Source organism: Corvus kubaryi, unplaced genomic scaffold, assembly GCF_017639235.1.
Source record: "Corvus kubaryi isolate FWS band 111438036 unplaced genomic scaffold, C.kubaryi_AGA036_p1.0 37328, whole genome shotgun sequence".
Lineage (NCBI taxonomy): Eukaryota > Metazoa > Chordata > Aves > Passeriformes > Corvidae > Corvus > Corvus kubaryi.
This window is the reverse complement of record NW_024581106.1, coordinates 793,196-810,866: the sequence shown is the minus strand read 5'-3', so window position 1 is coordinate 810,866 and position 17,671 is coordinate 793,196. Positions and strand designations below refer to the sequence as shown.

Sequence of the window (17,671 nt, the reverse complement as noted above, 5' to 3'; positions counted from 1 at the left end):
ACAATAAAAATTCAAGATTATATGGTTATGATGATGAGATAAAAAGAATTTTTTAAAAAGCTGTACAACTATGAATGAATAAAAAAAATCTATAATAAGTACTGAGAAAAAGCGTCTAAATTTATTACAATGTCATAATGCAAAAGCACAAATGGTAGTTCTGTTCAGACCACAGTGGAAAAAACACAGAAAGTAACAAGACCTTTGCTAACAAAAGACTGGTCTCTGATGCACCTGAATCTACCCTCCAGGACACAGTATGTTAAAAAAAATTAATAAGGTTCAGAAAACATATATGAAACTGAAAGGTATCTCTGAACCCAAATTAAGACATGTTCACTGCAACCACTGAAGTGCAGGGAAAGATTTATGTGACCATGAAAATTTAATCTGAAGTTCTGACCCAAAGTGAAACCTCTGTTTTCTTCTTTTTAATGGAAGAAGCAGCACCCAAACACTTCAGTGACATCACAAATTAAGGCTAAAACTATGGAGGACTGTGAAACAGTTTACGTTTACACCCACTGATTCGAAACAACAGCAAGGAATGTTTGCAAAGGCTGCCTGTCAAGAGATGAAGGTTTCGCACTTGTGACAGCTGGAAACCAAGTATCAACACTGATAAAGAAAGGTGGTTTTGTTTCTTTGTTTTTTTCCTGGAAGCTTTAGAAGAAAAATAGCTGGATTATTCAACTGGCAACTTCAACCTCAAGTCCATTCAGCCCCATTTTCTGATTATCTACAGCAACCACAGGAAAAAATCCATTATCTCTTGTATAATGGTTTTCTAAATTTTCAAAATTGGAACCAGTGCTTCTCTCAAATCCCACTGTGTTGCAATACATCAATGACATGACAAAGAAGTGCTTCTGAAGTTTAATAATGACCAGCAGTCAGCACTCACAGAGCAGCCAGTGACGCTGGTGTAATAAAGACTTTTGCGTTTATTATTAGTGGTCTTAATGAAGACTTCTCTGTTGCAGAGCTGTGCCAAGTCTGAAGAAGAAAATACCTCCTTCAGGACACATCAAGGGGCAGCAAAGTTTTCTCAATTAAGGGGGAAGAGCCTTTTGTAATCTGATGAACTGGAAGAAGCAAAAATAGGTAAAGATAATGGCACAGTCACATGGGCCTCATCTTTCATGTCTTCAGAGTCTTCTTCAGAGCTGTCCAGGTTTTAAACACTTAAAAATGCAAGAGAATCAAAACCAAAGTCTTTCAGAAAATTGTCAAAGTTGTAGATTTTAACCAAAGACTCTGTAAAATCCTCACTTCCACAAAAGTCAGATGGGGCTGATTGGTTTTGCTATTTCAAATGTTAACAAAACTGCACACAGATAATGGATACTTTGTCTACTATGAAGTGGGTTTACTTAAAATGTTTCTTCATTTTCTGTATTACAAAGGAAATGGAAAAGCAGCTCAAAAACTTCATTAGAACTTCAAAATTAGTATATTGCCTCACTTTTTCTTAGCAAAAACAACTATCACATAAGGAAGTGGTGGACCAGGCTCCCAAGCGAAGGGTGATGTAGGCAGAAAAGATCTCTAGATAAACAAAACTGGGCTGAAGAAGAACCACCTGAAACATAAACACACCAATCCATACAACAAATTAGGGATGGCCTACACATCACCATCACAGGGGCAAGATCTCCTTTCTTTTCTGGGAAATCAATGCCTCTCTAAAGAGCCTATACACTAATACACAAAACTTGTGAAACAAAGCGAAGGCACTGGATGTCTGTGTGTAGTTACAGGGCTACAATCTCCCTGGGACTACAGAAATAACATAGAAAAACAGACATGAGTGGAGTTGTACAGTGGACAGACAGAGCCTCTTAAGGACAAGCAAGGATGGTAAGGAGTAGGAGTTGCTCTTCATTAGAGAGTGCAGTATGAACACAAAGAGCTCTGCCTGGGGACAGATGATGAGCCAGCTGGAAGTTTATGAGTCAAGACTGGTGGCAGATCTATGCTGGTGATATTGCAGTGGGTGTGTACTACACACTATCTAGTAATGTAAAAGTAGATGAGGCCTTCTTCAGACTGCTGGAAAAAGCCTCCTGTTTGAATACCACGGGTCTAGGTATCTTCTGGAAAGGCAGCATGATTCTCAAGAATTGCATCCTCCAAGTTCCAAAGCACGCAGGAAATAAAGTTGGCAGGATGCTCGCCTGGATGAACAAGATGATTCTAACAAAACTTATATCCAAAGCCAAGATGTACAAGAGGTGGAGCACAAAAGGAACACAGTGAAATTGTCTGAGCATGCAGGTACTGGTTTGGAAAGCTAAAGACCACGAAGAGTTGAATCTGGCAAGACGGGGTGAAAAACAAGAAGGGCTTTAACACAGCAATCAGCAGCAAGAGGAACACTGTGCTGTGAAAAATGTGGTCTGACTGCTGAACATTAAAGAGGACCTAGCAACAAAGGACATAAAAACAGTGGAGGTACTCAATATCTCCTACTCCTCAGTCTTTACTGGAAAGACTTGCCTTCATCAATCTCACATCCTGAGACTGGAAAAACCTGGAGCAAGAATCATAGAATCATCAAGGTTGGAAGAGACCTTTAAGATCAAGTCCAACCTTCAAGCCAGCACTACCACTATAACCCTAAACCCTAACCCTAAACCACTAAACCCTATCACCCAGCACCTGATCCAGATGCCTTAAACACCACGGGGATGGTGACTCCACCACTTCTCTCAGCAACCTATTCTGTTGTCTGCCCACCCTAACAACCTATGCCCATTTATCCATCAGGATAAATACATGCTTCAATTTTTTCTTAAAATCTATATAAGAAGCTACAGTTGAGTACATAGAAGTAATTTCAGTATTTCTTTTTGGTATTTCTTTTCAAGGCTGTGATCAGTTTAGGAACAAATATTTCTATAAAAAGCAAGATATTCCATTTTAAAAAGGTGATATAACTGCATCTTTAGGCAGCTGGTAAACTGGTAACAGCCATGTATCAACAAGAATGATAGCAGAGGAAAAATCTCTTCTCACAGGAAAACCCAGATATGGGCACCTAGATCAAAGGAAAACTGACCAGTATAATCTTCAATCTTAAAAGGTTAATATATAGACAAATTAAAGTGACATAAAAAGTCCCAGGAAATTACGTACCGGTACCGTTTGTTTTGTGTACTAAACCTGACCAGAAGGTATTTGTGCTGCCTAACCACAATCTTTTTGCGTAAGAAATATTATTTTCATAATTTCTATTAAAAATGTAAGAAAGCAATAGACTATACACAAAGCATTGGACAAAGTAAAAGAAAGAATCACAACACTTTTGATTTGGTTTTTTTGATCTTCCAGATGATGCAGTATCTGTGTAACGGCAAATACAGCTTTTAGACAACAGCATGGTTTTAAAATTAACTGTGTTCCTTTGAAAAGAAGGCAAAACCAATCTCACTTCAAAGAGGACTTAAAAATTAAACCAGTTAGGGTTTGGAATATTGCTGATTGGACTACATATTTTTATTCTTCTGAAACAAACATGTGAATTCATCTATTAAAAAGCTGATCAAAACTTGAGTACCTGAGTTTTAGTTTTCATGCTTTTTAAAGGAGTTCCTCCTGCTGGTGATACACCTTTTAATTCATCCTTTAACTTGGTAATGCTGTTAGTCAAAATTTCCAGTGTTTTCATGATTTCTGCTTTGTCTTCGGACTTCATGGCTTTATTCTTCTCCAGCTTTGAAATCAGCATCTGTCCAGTTCAGGAAAAAAAAGTCTTTTTACTCAGCAACTAGTATTACAGATCTGTTTTCCAGTGGTTATTATAACTAATGGAAAAAAAAACCACTGCAGTTCTTCTGCTGCAACCTACAAATCAACACATAGGACTTTTAACAGATTGTATTAAATTAAAATCTTTGAATATCAGATTTGTTTCCTAATGAATATCTGATATTTCCAATTCATTTGGACAGATTTGCTTGACACACTTGAATTATTTGAAAATTTTATTCAACTTAAATGACATTTTGGCTTTTTTCCTCTTCCTAAGCCTAAGTGCAGTCATGCATAATTTTCTACATCATTCTCACCTGCTCTTGTCAAACAGAACTTAGGCGTTCCTTTCTCCCAAACATATGCATTTTGCTCCCAAATTAGGCAATATCAATTAAAATTGGATAAGAATGCATAAGCTTGTAGGGTTATTTTAAGTAAAACAACAGGACAAATTAGATTAAGACTATAAACTTAAAATAATATGATAATATCATTCTAAGAGAATGCTTATTTTATAGGCCCTTTCTTTGTTCATTCTTACAAATTCTGAAATATTTTACACTGAACTGAGATTTTATAACTGAATTGGTGACTGTCTTAATGCTAATATTTTACCTTCTGTGTTTCAATGTGCTTCTCCAAGATTTCTTGCTTCTTTTTCCTCACATCTTGTTGAAGTCGCAATGCTTCCTAGAAGCATAAAAAGATTACAGAAAGTTTCTAGACTTTGAAACATAATGCCAGAATAATATACTATACCTGGCAACTACACAGTAGTAACTTACAATAACAGGGAAAAAATTAGTGACAGGAAATGCAAGGTACTAATATTTCCAACTATGTTTTGGAACACAATACATCACCAAATTAAAGAAAGATCTAATTATCTTAGTTAGATCTGTGCTGGGAAGACTTTATTACTGCTCACATACAAAGTAACACCTTACACAACTCCACTGAAAGCTGAAAGGCAACACATTACACTACCTCAAGAGGTACAGCATGCAAGTGTTTAAATGTGCAAGCACAATTATCTTGAAAGCAACTGTAAATCAAGTTCATCAATTAAAACACAGTCTCCAAAACTGTTACAAGTAAAAAGAAAACACATTCTATTTTCTAAACTTGAAGTGTCACCCAAAGAAAAGCACCTCTTTTGTGTCTGAACACTCTAACTGGGAAGTGACAAGTACAGCTACTCCATGTGCCAACAACAGAACCTTGACAGGCAATGGGCAAATCAAAATGAACTGAAACTGATCAATAAGTGACATAATTGCACTTGGAATGAGAAGCAGGAGGAGTTGCCACCCCTGCTGTGCTCAGCGCCTACTAATGGTGCTTGTGAGAAAGCAGTTGCTTCTTGTTCTCAAATACAGAATATAGAAGTCTCAGACAGCAGAAAACCCTTAAGAACTTTGATATCAACATCTTTAATATAATAGTAGAGGAGGCAGAAGAGGATCAACTGGGATCAGATTGCAAGTGGAGTATCTTATACAAAGACTAAAAATGCACAACAAGACTGTAAATGCACAACAGCCATAGAAAAATAAATAGTCAAGTTTCTGTATGTCTTCCCAAATACTGACAAATTCTGCTGCATGAAATGTTAGTTTTCCAATATAGTGTGCAATCATTATTCTGAAGGGAAAGGAAGGTAAGGGGATGAACGCAAAAAAAAAGCTAGGGAGACAGGAGGAAAAGAAGGGAGTGAGTCCCACAAAATCATGTTTTTCCACAAGTACTAGTATATTGTAACAGAAATCTCTGAAGGCAGGAAGGAGCACAAGATCACATGATAAAAGAGCCAATCACTTAGGCACATCTTCAGTGTCTTTTCTCAAGAAAACTTCTACAGCTGTTATGATGAGTCAACAATTTTATTACAAGTTTTTTGCCATTTTACAGGCATTTAGCATCTTAACTTGAAAGGTAAAGACTAATTGTAAAAAACATGTTAGGGGACAAATATGAAATTCCAAAATTAGAACTGCTTTCCTTAAAGTCTGGACCAATGGCAAAACTCACATGCAGCTACAAACTGCTAGTTCAAATTATATTAGACATAAATTACAGCAATTTACTAGCATTTGACCAGAATCTTTTGTTTAACAATTATACTGATTTCAACACTTATGTTTGGACCTAACGTATTATTGTATTCGTAACTTGTGGTTAAAAAACAGTAAGACAAAAAATGTCCTGTGATTTAGTTTTTCTAAGTGATAAGAATAAACTTGAAAAAGGAGCTTTTCTGGGCTCTCTTTAAAATTCTAAGCAAGCTAAAATATAACTGAGTGACCTGTTAAGGCCAAATACATTTTTGTTGCGTTTCCTTTCTAACATAAACAGAAAAGAGAAAGCCTAGCACTAGGTAAAAATAAAAATTGGTGCAGAAGAACTATAGCTTGAAACAACAAAATGCAGAGTCATAAATTCTCAGTTCTCTCAAAGAAACAATTTTGGTCGCAAGTACGAAATACACTGAGAATAAAGGCCAGTTCCAGAAAGGTTTAAGAGAGCAGTACAGTGACTATACTATACTCCCTTTCACTCACAATAGACAAGTCATACCTCAACGTGTAGATTCTGATTCCAGGAAAAAGTGTGTCACATTTTGAATTTCTACAGTTTTAAACCTGCTTACACTGCCTGAACATACACTGAAAAATAACAAGACAATGCTGAATTTTCTTGTAATATGTAGGGGAAAAAAACATAGTGAATTTAATCTTGCAACAAGTTTCATCTATGTTCTTGAGATGAATATACATAGTGCTCTATCTCTAGGTCACAAGTTCCCAACCTAGGTCCATTTTATAAAGAAGCATATTTAATTTACCTGTTTTTTCTTCTGTGCTTCATTAGAGTCTAGCACGGAAGTGGAAACAACAGGCAAAGATTTCTGTGCTGCCTTCAAAGCAGCAGGGTTGTACACAGTTTTTGTCAAGCCAGTAGAAGTAGATAAAACCTATAGGAGGAAATCATTTTATTTTTTTGCCAGTGAATTTCAGTCTTTTAAAAAACCCGCATGAGTGCTTAAAAATATATAAGCATCTTTTCTTTTGTCTCCTTTGATGATATGGAATATAAAAATTTGGTGTAGCAATTATATTTGGAGTTGTTGAAGTTAAACAATTTCTGAAGAGGCAGCACCACGTCAGATATGTAAGCTATAAACATCATCTTATAAATCCTCTCCACTGAGATTTTGTATGTACTTCCAAGTTTCAAATACATAAATATTTACGTATTTGAGCATAACTAAGGAAACAGAAGATTGAGATTTTTGCAAGAATAACTGTTGTTTTTCTTTTGTGTTTTGAAGTCTCAAATACAGTATTTCATGGCTGCATGAATTTTCCAAGCAAAAGTTCAACATGATTTTAGAGACTAAGGTCCAAAGTAGAGACAACAGTTTCTTTTCACATGCAGTTGGTGCCAAGTAGAGCTTGCACAATCAGCAAGAAGTAACTCAAGCACAAGGATGTGCTTCAACATCATACAGCAAAGAAGAGACTCGTATGTCCCTCTGTTCTCTTTCCTATATTTGTAATGAGGAATGAACTTTCTCCATGACTTACTGAGAACACTGATGACTGCTTTACAATCTCTCTAAAACATACTATGCACATCTCCACAATACCTGAAGATTTCAACTATTTTGTTTTCTTAGTATGTTCCTTAAAGTATATTTTGGGGATGCTAGTATTGAAAACTCCACAGCTATATCCTAGAGATAATATAGGCATGATCTTGTCCACCTTGTTAACAAACAGCAGAAATTATGCAATTGGTATGATTTCCAGGAGTTTAAAAATACTTTCTATGTATGTGAAAAAACTAAAAGATGCATGCAGATTTTCTATGGGTCACCATGCACTCCATAAAATAGACACAATGTCCACCAACAGGAGGAAAAATAAAGAGACAGACAAGAAACAAAGACAGAAAAGACCAAGCGATTAGAAGAATTTATAACAGGAATGATTCATATAAATCCTTTGCACTTCAGTATGATATTTATATATTTCTTCCCACAGTAAAGTGTTTTCAAGAGTATGCAGTGCATAGAAAACTACAGAAAGAACAAGTCAACGCACATTATGGGGTACTATAAAAGGTGGTACAAAATGCTCTAAGCAGGCCATTACAAAGATGAAGGATTTTTTCTAAATTTATTAAAGAACATTAAAGTATGCATATTCCAATCATACAATTTCTATTACGAAGTAGCTTTAGGACAGGCTACAAGACAAACAAACAGAGGATCAAGCAAAGACAAAAAATATTGACACATTCCTTTTGCCCTGAACTGTCTTCAGGGCAGAGTAAACCACACCTCCTCATCTCTTTTATGTAGGAGATGTAAGGAAGATGCCACAGCACCAATACAGACAGGTCAAAAGCAACACTAACGTTTTCTAAATTGCTTCATACTATTCAAGAGAAGGAATAGTGTGAATAGCATGAATCTCTTCACAAGTCCACAAACTGTACATCCCCATACAGATCTTAAAATGCCTCATAATGACTGTTTTATCACCTTTTTCTCCTGCTCTTTGGGAATAGCTATCCCCCTTTCTCATTGCAAAGCTCTTGTCAAACCCCCCCGCACTCCATCAGGAACAAAAAACCATCTAGGACATGATGCCTCGTTTTTTTGGTGGATGTCAATCATTTAATTTCTAATGGTTATAGAATACAGTGACTGCAAACTAAGCAAGGTATTTCCTTGTAAAGAGGTAGCAGTAGGTAAAAACAAGTCAAATGAAGTTTCAGAAACCTACTAAAAATGTCAAAGGAAACTGCTGTTTTTCACAGCAAATCTAGTGAACAGCCCAGCAAAATCACATCTGTACTATAAGACAACACAACAGAAGAACATTCTAGCATGAATTTACTCTTTGTAGAAAAATGTTTCAGGATAGCTCAACTTTTACAGAATGAAGAAAAAAAAGTATTTTCACTCAAACTGCAAGCTGAAGCATGTATTTTGTATGTAAAATGTAATTCAGGTATACACAGCAAGATTTAGAGTGCCAAGAATGGAACTAATCAAATTAACAACAAAATACATTTAAGAAGCCTAGATCAGTGCATTTAGGCAGACTGCTCGGCTTGAAATGAAACAAAGACCCATTCTCTAATATTACAACTAATATTACCAACTTCAAGTATTGTTAACTTTGTATGCTAGGTATCTCTGGAGCGAATTTTACCCGTTAGATTCCACTTAATCCATCAACTGCCATACTGATCACACTGAAAAGGGGTGGGAGGGGATGTATGTGGGGAAATACACTGGATGCTTCATTTATTTCAGGTCAAGCTAACTCCCAATAGACAAGATATATACCTAGACAGAGGAATCCTGTTACAGGGTAATACTTGCTGTCTTTCTACTACAAGTCTTCTCAAATGAATGTTATAAACATTGGGGAAGCCTGTCCCTTAAGTGCTAAATAGATCCGGAAACATGCATTACAAACTTTGCTACTATAGTAAACACATCAACAACTTTGTATTCTGAAAATTGGAACCACTGGCCAAAATACATAGCTCATAATCACAATTCAGATGCACCTTTCCCACCTTACCTCTCTTTGTCCTTTCTATACTGATTAATTTCCACCTTTATCTTTTCACAAGTACTGCAAATTGTAAAACCAAATAAAAGGGTAAATATTTACAGCATCACCTTTTAAGGGGCACAGAAGACCCCTTAAAAAGAAAAGTCACGTTTTTATAGAACTGCTTTCTATAGTTTCATATGAGGTATAAAAATTTATTTAGTTTTAAAATTTATTTCTGTATACTTCTATACAACTCAGGATTATGGAACAGACCTAGTTATTTTTATGACTGAATAAAAGGAACCTGCTATATTAAACAAACTCCACAAAATAGCAGCTTTTGTCCTATTATGTCTTATTCTTATCATAATTTAGCCATCTGCTGAGTTTTGATATATTATACCACCTAAAACTAATCCTTAACAAATTATTTTATTCATAGTTATGAAACAAACTTAATATTCACACAAAGGGTTCCATAAAAAAATTAATTCTACTGAAATATGAGAGAAGAGAATATGAGACATTTTCTTACCTTTTCAGTTGTTGGAGTAACTGGCTTTGACACAAAACCCAGTCTATCCTTCACAGATAATTTAGTCACATTCTAAGAAAACAAAGCAAAATTATAGTTCAAATGCACACTACAAGTATTAGCAATCTAGAAAAAATACTTAAATAATAAAACCATAGACTTTTAAGCAACATTACAAGAAAAATATTCAACCAGTTGATAAAATTCATTATTTGCTTCTGCAATTAATACACATCTAAAATTGGGTAAGACAAATATGAAGCCAAATTTGGAATCAAAAATTATACTACGTACTTTTTGCAAGAGGTCCAAGACATGCTAGCTGGCAGAGGATTATCTGCACAGGCCCTTTTAAATACACTACAGTTCTTGTGTTCTATAATCTGCTATTTGCAGATTGCATCTGCATCGAATGCAGAAAGTTGTTTGAATTTAAACTACAGATGTGTTATGATTTGTGCTGGTCTTCCTTTCCAGAAATAAAACCAAAGCGGTGGCATAATGCTAATAATGAAATGTTGCAAATATAATAAAACATTAAAGACTATTTCTAATGGGAGTAACACACCAGATTCTGTCATTATTCACATTGGTACTGCGGTGACACGACACTCTTCCTTGTATGAGGGGTGATGTACAAATCCTGAAAGCACTTCTAGATACAGACCATCATTCTCTAATGGTTTTAGGTGTTTAACAGATAAAATATATATATACGTTAAAAAAAAATTAGCTTTTAGTTCTTTGCATAGAAACTCACTTTATTCTGAAATCTGACACCAGCAATGTAACACAACAATACTGAAACAATTTCAGAGCCTTTCAGTTTTTCTTTTTAAACTATGTAAAAAGCTATGATACTTAAAAATTTAGTACCATGTCAGGTAAAAAAGCCAAATGTCAATGCACTGAGGAAAACTTTTAACACGAAAACGCCACTAACAATATAAGCAGATGCACTTGCAAGCAGTAAATGCACACTTGCACTATAGGAGTAACAGTAACTGGTACATTCATACACTACAGAACCTACTCTAGGAAGAACAGGCAACTGAATTTCTCACTACAACACAAACCTGAGCGACTTCTGTGTTGGCACCCTGTGCTTCCGCGGGTTCAATATTACTCGGAGGTACCGGGCCGAGCCGCTCCTTCACCGACTGCTTCACTACAGGCAAAGTGGGCTGCTGCACTAAGGGCTGGATCACCTGGAACACCGCCCCAGCCCCCAGAGGCACAGCGTAAGGTTAACAACAGAAGGCTGCTACACGCGTCATTCAGTTAGTACATAACGAAATTACTGCAATGGCATTTCCATTTGCATTTCTTCCCTTCTACCATTCAATTCAGGCTTTTTCACCTGATGGGAAAAATTACCTCTTCACGAGATTTATTATGTTATACTGCATATTTGTGCAGTGCAAGTGGCAATAATATCCATTATGCACTTTCAGCTTACAGAAGTGACCGAACAACTCTGATTTATTTCTATTAATTACATTTATTCAGCCTAACTTAAACTCTACCTGTCAGAACCAAATAAAATATAATAAAGAAGTCTTCTGATTCCTCTCACAACTCTTTCACCATCAACCATTTAGTTATGAAAAGACAGAATACAAACTTGTATGGCAAAGACTTTCACTTTTTACAGTGATACGTCACTTTTCATCTCCTGTATGTTTAACTTGGACAAAATAGGAAAAAAAAGGTTATAGAAACATGCAGTCATGAGACTGAAGAAAAAGAAAATAGAGCAGATAATCTTTGAACCTACCATGGATACCCTGACAGCTAACAGCTTTCCTTTTTTTTCTTTGACAAAACCATTCAACAGTTAAGACCAAAAAAAATGCTTCCAAGCAAGCTTATTGTCATATTTATAGCCCTCAGAAGGTCACCTAATCCATTTCTCCACTGTAGGGCAAAGTCAGTTATGCCATTACTGACAGTATCTATCTATCTATCTCGTTCTTACAGATTTCTGATGAAACAAGTCCTGTCACCTCTCTAGGCAAAAATGTTTCAGTATGCTTAGGCATTAGAAAATATTTTTTTAATATTTAACCTAAATCTCTTTGTGCTGCCTTTTAAGCCCAGAACTTCCTGTTTTATCTGCCTCAGATGTGGAAAGCATACTGTTTCTGCTTCCTGGCAGAAGCCTTTTGTTTGATGATTTATTATGGTTGACTCCCACCATCTTTACCTAAGTACTTCCACTCCTCTTAGAAATTCTGCAGCAAAAATTTTCCAAAGTAATCCTGCTGATGAAATAGCAATGGTTAAGCAATTGTGCTGGACCAGATGAAGGGACAACTTAAAAGTCAATTGACTTTACATTGAAGAAAATTCAAAAGCCTGTCTTTGGTGCCTGGCAGACAAAATCTGGTTGGAAGCCATTACAAATACAGGTGAAATTAATTAACCCATAATTAATTAACACAACAGAAATCTTGACAAAAATAAAAATATTTATAGTGTATGAAGAAGTATAAAATTTCCATACTACTAACTGATATGATAGCAAATATTAATTTCAATGAAAAGAGAAATAAATATTCATGCTTCTGAAAGACTTATGAACAAAAAATACCTGTTTACTGACTCAACAGTTTGTTAACTGTTATATTTTGGGGTAGAAGAACACAGAAGCCTTGCACTTAAAATTTTGATTTCCTGTTTTAAGTTTTTCTTGTTACTGTGTACCTTCTGTCACTGATAACAGACTTCAAATTGCAGTCTGCTGACATGTGCTGAATGGCTGTTCTTGGTGAGGCAAGAACACTTAATACTGCCCCTAGTACTAAGGGAATTCATTCTCAAATCAGCAAGATCAGCAAGGTTAACTTAGTAAAGGTGGTGTGATGGCTAAAAATTAGGGGACTGCTAAAAATAACAAATATATAGATCGGATGTTTGCTTGGAAATACAGAGTTAATACTCCAATAACACTCTGGATAGCATCATCAGCAAATAAGCTGATAGCATAGTCCAAGCTATCTTTTGAGTAAGAGGGAACGTCTGCAGGAATGCAAATGGCATACTCCACTGCCCTCTTCTGGCTGAGATGGAAATCAAGCTTAGAAAATAAATACCATTTTGAGCAGCACTACTTTGGACGAAGCATCAAGGATATCTATAAAATCTAAAGGATGATAATTGGGAAAATAGTAAGATGGATGTCATTAAAACCGAATTTTTGTAGATAAAAATCAGGGCATTTGTTACAAAAGAAGGAGAGAAAGGAAACGGGTAAAATGCTGTACAGCAGGATTGCCATGGAAAACTGGGTCACTGATTCTGAATGATGATGAAGTACACATGAAGAGACCGCAGGAATTCTCAGAGCAGCAATTGAAAGAATCCTCTAACAAGTCATTCACACATTATACCAGCATATATAATCAAGTGACCATTCTTCTACAGAGCCTGTCTCATACTTCGAGGTGCAGAACTTGTTCCACACTGATCACCAATCTAATAAAGCAGGATACACAAATATTCTGAAGGATTTGCTACACCAGCTGCTAACTGAGAAGACTCTACTCAATAACCCACAGAGCCTGGGAGAACCCAAGGTTCCTCTTGTTTGAGTACAGCCACTATGACTGCTGAAAAGTCTGATTTAGCTTGACACAGGTTACAAATCTACCCCTCACAACAGTAATTGCTGGTTTGTTTTTTTTTTTAATGTTGCCAGTGCTGCTACAAACATGACAACTTCCAGTAGGTGTTCCTCTGCAATTCAATCAAAAAATGTAGATTTAGAGTATTTTAGTTGTAAGGGACCTGCAACAATCATCTAGTCCAACTCCCTAGTCACTTCAGGTTTGACCAGAAGTTAAAGCACGTTGTTAAGGACATTGTCCAAATACCTCTTAAACAGTGACAAGCTTGGGGCCATCAACCACCTCTCTAGAAAACCTGTTTCACTGGCTGACCACTCTCTCAGTAAAGAAATGCTTCATATCCAGTCTGGACCTCTTGTCATACACCTCCGATCCACTCCCAGACATACTGACCCTGGATATCAGAGAGATCGGCAACTTCTTCCCTAATTAAACATGTCCCCGATCGCTTCCTACAAAATTAGTCTCTCTAATGAAGTTCTCCTCTTCCACTGTTGTTTTCAAGTCCTTAGATCTATGTGTATATATACTTGTATATACACATAGGCACCTCTGTGTAAAACAAATTCTTCTGCTACTTTCCACAATAATATGCATGCTCAATAGGAAAGGGAATAGGAAAGAGGGAAAACCAGCACCTTTTGGAAGAAAATGGAGATCATTTTTCAAGAAAAGAAATGTAACTCTGCTGCCTTTCTTATGCTCACCAGAAGAAATAAAAAAGCCTATACTAATCAAAGCAAAACAGATGTTATTCAGCAGAGAGCTACACCAAATCTTGCTTGAGGTGATAACAGAGTGGAATTCACCGAAAATCACTGAAGGGCTTTCTATAAATACCTTCAGTCTCATCTTGTTAATCAACTCCTGAACCTTATATATCAAGTAAAAAATTTTACAACTGAAGAGTGAGTTTTGGAAATGCTTGATATGAAGTAGTCGTTATTTCAAAAGGATTTCGTTTACTTGATATAAACGTTCTCTTAAAAATGCTTCCAAGATTCTATTTTACATAATATGCTAGAACAGACTTAAATCCTCTACCTTCTGTGTGGCAGTCTGGATTTGTGGTGCGCTGCCTTCTCGATGCCAATAAACTTTAATAAAACGATTATTTAATACTGCTTCTGTACTTGATATAGCTTTCTTTGCTTCCTCATGTGTGGCAAACTGAATAAGGGCACCTTCTGGATCACCTTGATATGCAACCTAAGATTTAAAACGGAAGAACAAAACTTACCACACAGAGGATTCTCATTTGTGTCTAGATGATCATTAAATAATTAGTTCTAGGCTTAGAAGCTTACCATTTACACCCAATATGTGTCATTAGATAAATACTTCCCATTCTTGAGTCCATTTAAAAGGCCTGGTGTCAAAAGCAACCTTGACTTTATGCTAATAAACCTTAAGAATAGTTAAAAAACCTCAAACAAACAAAGTAAAGCAAAACCCCCAGTCAACCAGTATTTCTGTCTGCAAATATAAGTAGTCGTTTGAAGGACAAAAGGAAACATCGACAATGTAAAGAAAATTACTACAAAAAATGCATGGGTCAGATAGTAAATGTCCCTATTTAATATCAGAGCTAGACAGCAAAGTTCATTTTGATTTTCCTCCTTTGAGCATTAATATATTATTTTAGCTTCAAAAGCCCAGATTATACTCTTTCCAAGAAGAGCATAGTTTGCAATCTCCATATGCTTATCTATGTGTCTCTCTATACACATCCGTATTTTACTTGCCTTAATGAGTAATACTGCCTGCTAATACACCCATATTCTTAGGTAAATTACAGAAAGGCTGAAAAAATATTTAATAGCAATCAAGAGAGATTTAAAATCCCTCCAGTGTTCAGACAGGCACAGAAGATTTATTCCGTACGGTATCAGTACGCACAAAAACATTGTTACACCTCTTCATTCCAGCCCTCAGTGCAAACAAGAAAGGGTTTAGATAAATGCAAGGTAGCATCTGAAACTTTTTGATGATGAAGCACGGTGAAAGGTCACACTGAGTAGCTTAGAGACTGGGTATGAAATACTGACATTACACGTGCAGCCTGCAATATGTAACATCAGCCTAAGTCAGGCCCTAGTTCTTTCATCACTTTCCTCTCTCTTTAATTGTGTATTGTGCAACTCCAATAAACCACAAAATAATTTTAACAAACTATCACTACTGTGGGACTAGAAGGCAATTATATCACAGGGACTGCTTTCTGGATGAGAAATACAGGTATTCTGTATTTACAATTTATCTCTGAAAACACAGAGGGTTTATGATCACAGATCCAAACTGGAGAAAACGGCTGAGAAAAACCCATGCGCAATCAATTTTCAATGTTTTAAACAATGTATCTTAAAAGTCTTACCTCTGAGGAACACATTTTTTCAAAATCTAAAAAATGACTAGAACATTTCATTTCTGCTTCTTCAATGGCAATGTAATTAAAAACAATGAGATCTTGTTTAATAAACAAGTTAGGAAAATAATGAAGAGTTTCAGGGAACCAGGAAAAAACCAACTGGCATTCTGCTGCTGGCAACTACCACTGTCTTTACACCAAAGCACACTGGTTTCTCTTTGTTGACTCTCACCTGCAAGTTGACTAAGTTTCCAAACTTACTGAAGTGCTCATTAAGTTTGCTGATATTGTTAAGTTCTGGGGGAACTTTTCGCAATTCAAGTTTTGTATTTTCATTTCCAAACTGCACCTTCTTCTGGAAACCTGGACTATTCGTTCTGTTAAAATTTTGCCTGCAACAAATAAAAATCAAGCCAGAAATCCATAGCAAACCAGTAAACACAATGTTAAACTCTATATGCTAACACAGAAGCCTGTGTGTATGAGACACAAAGATCTACAGACTTAAAAAATAATGCAATTTTAGAAAAGTGAAGGAGAGTACAGGACACACACCCATACACACCTGCCGTCTTCCCCACTAATACTCTCAGCATACCCCAGCACATAAATCTGTGAGATAATTCACACTTATTTTCTCATGTCAGTAACTCCTGACTTCCATATTGCTTCTCTCCAAAAACTATTTCTTAGCTATTGCACGAAATTTCCCCACTACTGATTCAAATTACTATTACTTCAGGGCTCTCCTGCTATCTCTTAAAATCCCTTCTAACCTTGCACACTGTTTTTTTCTCAGCAACATACCTGGCAACTCAAATCAAAACAGCAATGATAAAATTCACATTTCACAACTAAAATCTGTTATTTCTAACAACTATCATCCTGCAGCTCCCCTGTTTCTTAGATTGTGCCAACTTTCAAAGAATAGATCTTAGTATCATCCAAAACAACTTCATCCATCTGTAATACTGCCTCTGATAGAAGACAGTCAAATACAGATCACACTAGAGCGTGATTTATTTTAGTACCACCAGTGTACTCACAGTTTAACTTTCTTGTAATGCATAGAGATACACATATGTTTCAGATTACAGTAAAGCGGTTCATGAAATTCCAGCTATTAAGCCAACACTGTGTTAACGGTCACTCACTTGTCAAACCAAGTCTTCTTTGTAGGAACTCCACCATCCCCTGCACCAATTGTTCTTTTCCTGGATTCAGCATCTACCACTATTCTCATACTACTTTTATTAGGAGGTTTTTCTGTAAATAGATGAGAAGATTTTACTTTTTTTAGAATTTATTTTCTGTGTATTTGATTGTAAAAAAGTATTCTGCTCACACTGAATTTGCACTGAAAAGCACAATTGTTTATTTTGAAATTACTGTGATTCTTTTTCTGACTGAATCAAACCTTGGTCACAGACTTTTCTTCTTAACTATCAACAGATGCTGTGACAGATCAAAATATCTAATAGCACTCATTTTGACACTGTAACATCACACATACAGAAAACAAAAGAGGTGTGACAGAAGGCATCTGCCTCAAGATGACTGCACTCTGAGTCACAATGATTCACAATGTCCCATGCAATATTCTGAAGCTCACACCACTCCAGCTAACACCTCCATTCTACTATTAGATGGCACACACAAAAATGGTCATGATAGGAAATGCACAAGTACTCCAGGGCACTAACACCTAGGAGCAAGATTTATGGATGGAGTGGGAAAGGAGTCACTTTTGCTGAAGAACAGGAATCACACTGGGGGACTCCTCACTGAAAATACACCAACAGAA

General features: G+C 36.1%; 1 protein-coding gene across 5 annotated transcripts in view; it reads right to left on the bottom strand.

Annotated features, from left to right (window-relative positions):
• The window catches only part of RBM26 (RNA binding motif protein 26), a 52,450-nt gene that overhangs the window by 13,612 nt on the left and 21,167 nt on the right, over positions 1–17,671 (bottom strand). For 4 of the 5 annotated variants that reach the window (XM_042029594.1, XM_042029597.1, XM_042029596.1 and 1 more), the window contains exons 10-17: positions 17,022–17,133; positions 16,100–16,259; positions 14,544–14,708; positions 10,947–11,078; positions 9,871–9,942; positions 6,602–6,730; positions 4,372–4,446; positions 3,560–3,730 (exon numbers count right to left, since the gene is read on the bottom strand). In XM_042029594.1, the coding sequence (XP_041885528.1) occupies positions 3,560–3,730; positions 4,372–4,446; positions 6,602–6,730; positions 9,871–9,942; positions 10,947–11,078; positions 14,544–14,708; positions 16,100–16,259; positions 17,022–17,133 (1,016 nt within the window). The remainder of the gene's footprint in view (positions 1–3,559; positions 3,731–4,371; positions 4,447–6,601; positions 6,731–9,870; positions 9,943–10,946; positions 11,079–14,543; positions 14,709–16,099; positions 16,260–17,021; positions 17,134–17,671) is intronic. The other variant, XM_042029599.1, reaches the window with a different exon arrangement.